This window comes from Poecilia formosa, unplaced genomic scaffold, assembly GCF_000485575.1.
Source record: "Poecilia formosa unplaced genomic scaffold, Poecilia_formosa-5.1.2 Scaffold33, whole genome shotgun sequence".
In the NCBI taxonomy this organism is placed as follows: Eukaryota; Metazoa; Chordata; class Actinopteri; order Cyprinodontiformes; family Poeciliidae; genus Poecilia; species Poecilia formosa.
The window spans coordinates 57,498-59,692 of NW_006799972.1; the positions used below are offsets into that span (position 1 = coordinate 57,498).

A 2,195-nucleotide genomic window follows, 5' to 3' on the forward strand; every position below is an offset into this window, starting at 1 on the left:
CAATATGCTGAAGTGGCCCTCGGGGAAATTGAGTTTGGCACCCCTGAACTAGAGAGTGTAACATGAACATCACCCAATATTTACCAAAAATAAATTATTTTTACCTAAACCAGGAATAGTTTACTCTGATTTAGTGTCAAACAGTGACAACATGAATCTAAACATCTACTGTCACCTGAACATGTTGTAGCTTAAATTTTAGCTTCAAATGTGATGAGTGAGGCTCCCTAATGGAGTAACTGGGTCACCTCTGAGTCCCAGGGAGACCCGGTGCTGCCAGGCTCAGGTTTATGAGGAAACACAGGGACAGAGCAGGTGGGACCAGCCGGTACCCCATGAGCAGACCTGAAAATACACAATGATGGGATCAAACATTCAGTGTAGTTTCCCCACACTGAACACTGTTACACTTCAAGATTTAATATGAAGTCTGATTTAAAAGGAAAACATTTTATACAGGAAACAAAACCAGATTTTTAAACTCATCTGCACAAATTGAAGGTCTCAAGTTCACGTCTGCTGATTTTAGCTTTTTTTTCTTCTTGAAATTAGCAACCTACAAAAATCAAACATTCTGCTTTCACTTTTAAAATTATAGTTAAAAAGGTCAACTTTCAGCAAACAACACTACAATGGAAGCCATTTTTCTGTCTATCTTGCAGTAAAAATTAATGTTCTGCATCCCATAGTTCTGATTATTATTAGGTTTTATCTCATAAGTAAAACATGATCAAGTCATAAATACAGGATTCATTTATAAACTCTGTTCTCATTACAGAGGTGGAAATGGCTTCCATAAAAATAAAAATCATTGCTTTCACTGAAAAGATACAAATAAGATTCTCAAAGCTATGATACAGTTCTACAAATTAAAAATGTTGTCTCAACATTTTTATTTCGGTTTTTGCATTACATTTAAACCCAAAAGTCAGTTTTCTTTGAGTCTTGTAAATCTTCAGACAGTTTTAGAGCCATTCAGATTTAACAAATACATTATTCTGAATCCTTATTTATAGTCACATCAAAGAGAAGCTATTAGCAGAAGAAAATTAGCTAATTTGCTGTGATGCATGAAAAAAACCTGCAGATTTTATTCTCAGTTGAAGGGTAAGTAGGTCAAAATGAAAACTGCCCCTTTAAGATTAGTTATTGTTATACTTTGTTCTTAGAAATTCAATGTTTTATGGTCATTGCCTTCAAATTTTTCTCTTTATCAATACTATTCCAAACGAGGATCAACAACTAAAACACATTTTGTGTCCTTTACTAAAAGTTAGAGGGTTTATCAGTGTATTGTTCATATATTTTTATTGTTTAAATCCCTGCAGCTTCCTCATACAGTCGATGCAGTTTGCTCCGTTTCGTTGCAGCATTATCTGCCACCGCAATTCACACGACGAGACAAACAGGTTCCTGAATGATGTCTGTCTTTAACATCAAACCTCCATCTCGGATAAATATTTAAGGTCTTGTTAAATCCCAGGATCCTTAGTAACCTGGAAACTAAATATTTAAATAACCTTGCAGTCGGTGAAATCAGTGCAGCAGCTCTGTAACCTACACACCGAGCCTACCTGAATGCATAGCTGGAGTGTTGACAGGAGAAACGCGTTGATTTCCGCAGGTTAAAGGTTCATTTCTGAAAAACACCTCTGGCCCGTCCCGCACCGCCCCGCACCGCCCCGCCGGCTCTGCAGCACTGCGCCCTCCCCCACTCTGGTCCCCGCTGCGGGTTTTGCTCCGTGGCAGGCTCCACGTGGAGGAGCCCGGTCTGTCTTTGTCTTGGATTTTCCTGCCACGCCACGTCCACGCACACAGTCACATTCCTCTAAGGGTGCGGACACACAAACCTGATATTTATTTATGTCATCCTGGGTCACTTCTCGACTTTCACTTCGTTTAAATGGGCGGAGCAGCAGTTCATTCGTGTGGGTGAAATGCTCTCAGCCGTTTGTTTTTGCAGCATATTTAGGGTTGTGATTAACGTGCAGTTTAAATCCAGAAAGCGCAGCGGCCTCTCCTGTATGGAAGACCAAAAATGCCAAAATGTAATAAATTAAATTCTTACTACAGAGGTGAGTAGAGTACCCACAATTGTACTGGAGGGTAGCACTACTTTAACACACATCTACTTAAGTAGACGTGTGTAAGAAATAACTAAGAAATGACTCAAGTAAGAGTAAAAATGTATTTGG

The 2,195-nt window shown here is 39.1% G+C and overlaps 1 protein-coding gene across 1 annotated transcript in view; it reads right to left on the reverse strand.

Annotated features, from left to right (window-relative positions):
• The window catches only part of cgref1 (cell growth regulator with EF-hand domain 1), an 11,740-nt gene extending 9,745 nt beyond the window's left edge, over positions 1-1,995 (reverse strand). The window contains exons 1-2 of the mRNA XM_007549753.2: positions 1,575-1,995; positions 249-345 (exon numbers count right to left, since the gene is read on the reverse strand). Coding sequence (XP_007549815.1) covers positions 249-345; positions 1,575-1,584 — 107 coding nt within the window. The 5' untranslated portion in view covers positions 1,585-1,995. The remainder of the gene's footprint in view (positions 1-248; positions 346-1,574) is intronic.
• Positions 1,996-2,195: the final 200 nt, after the last annotated feature.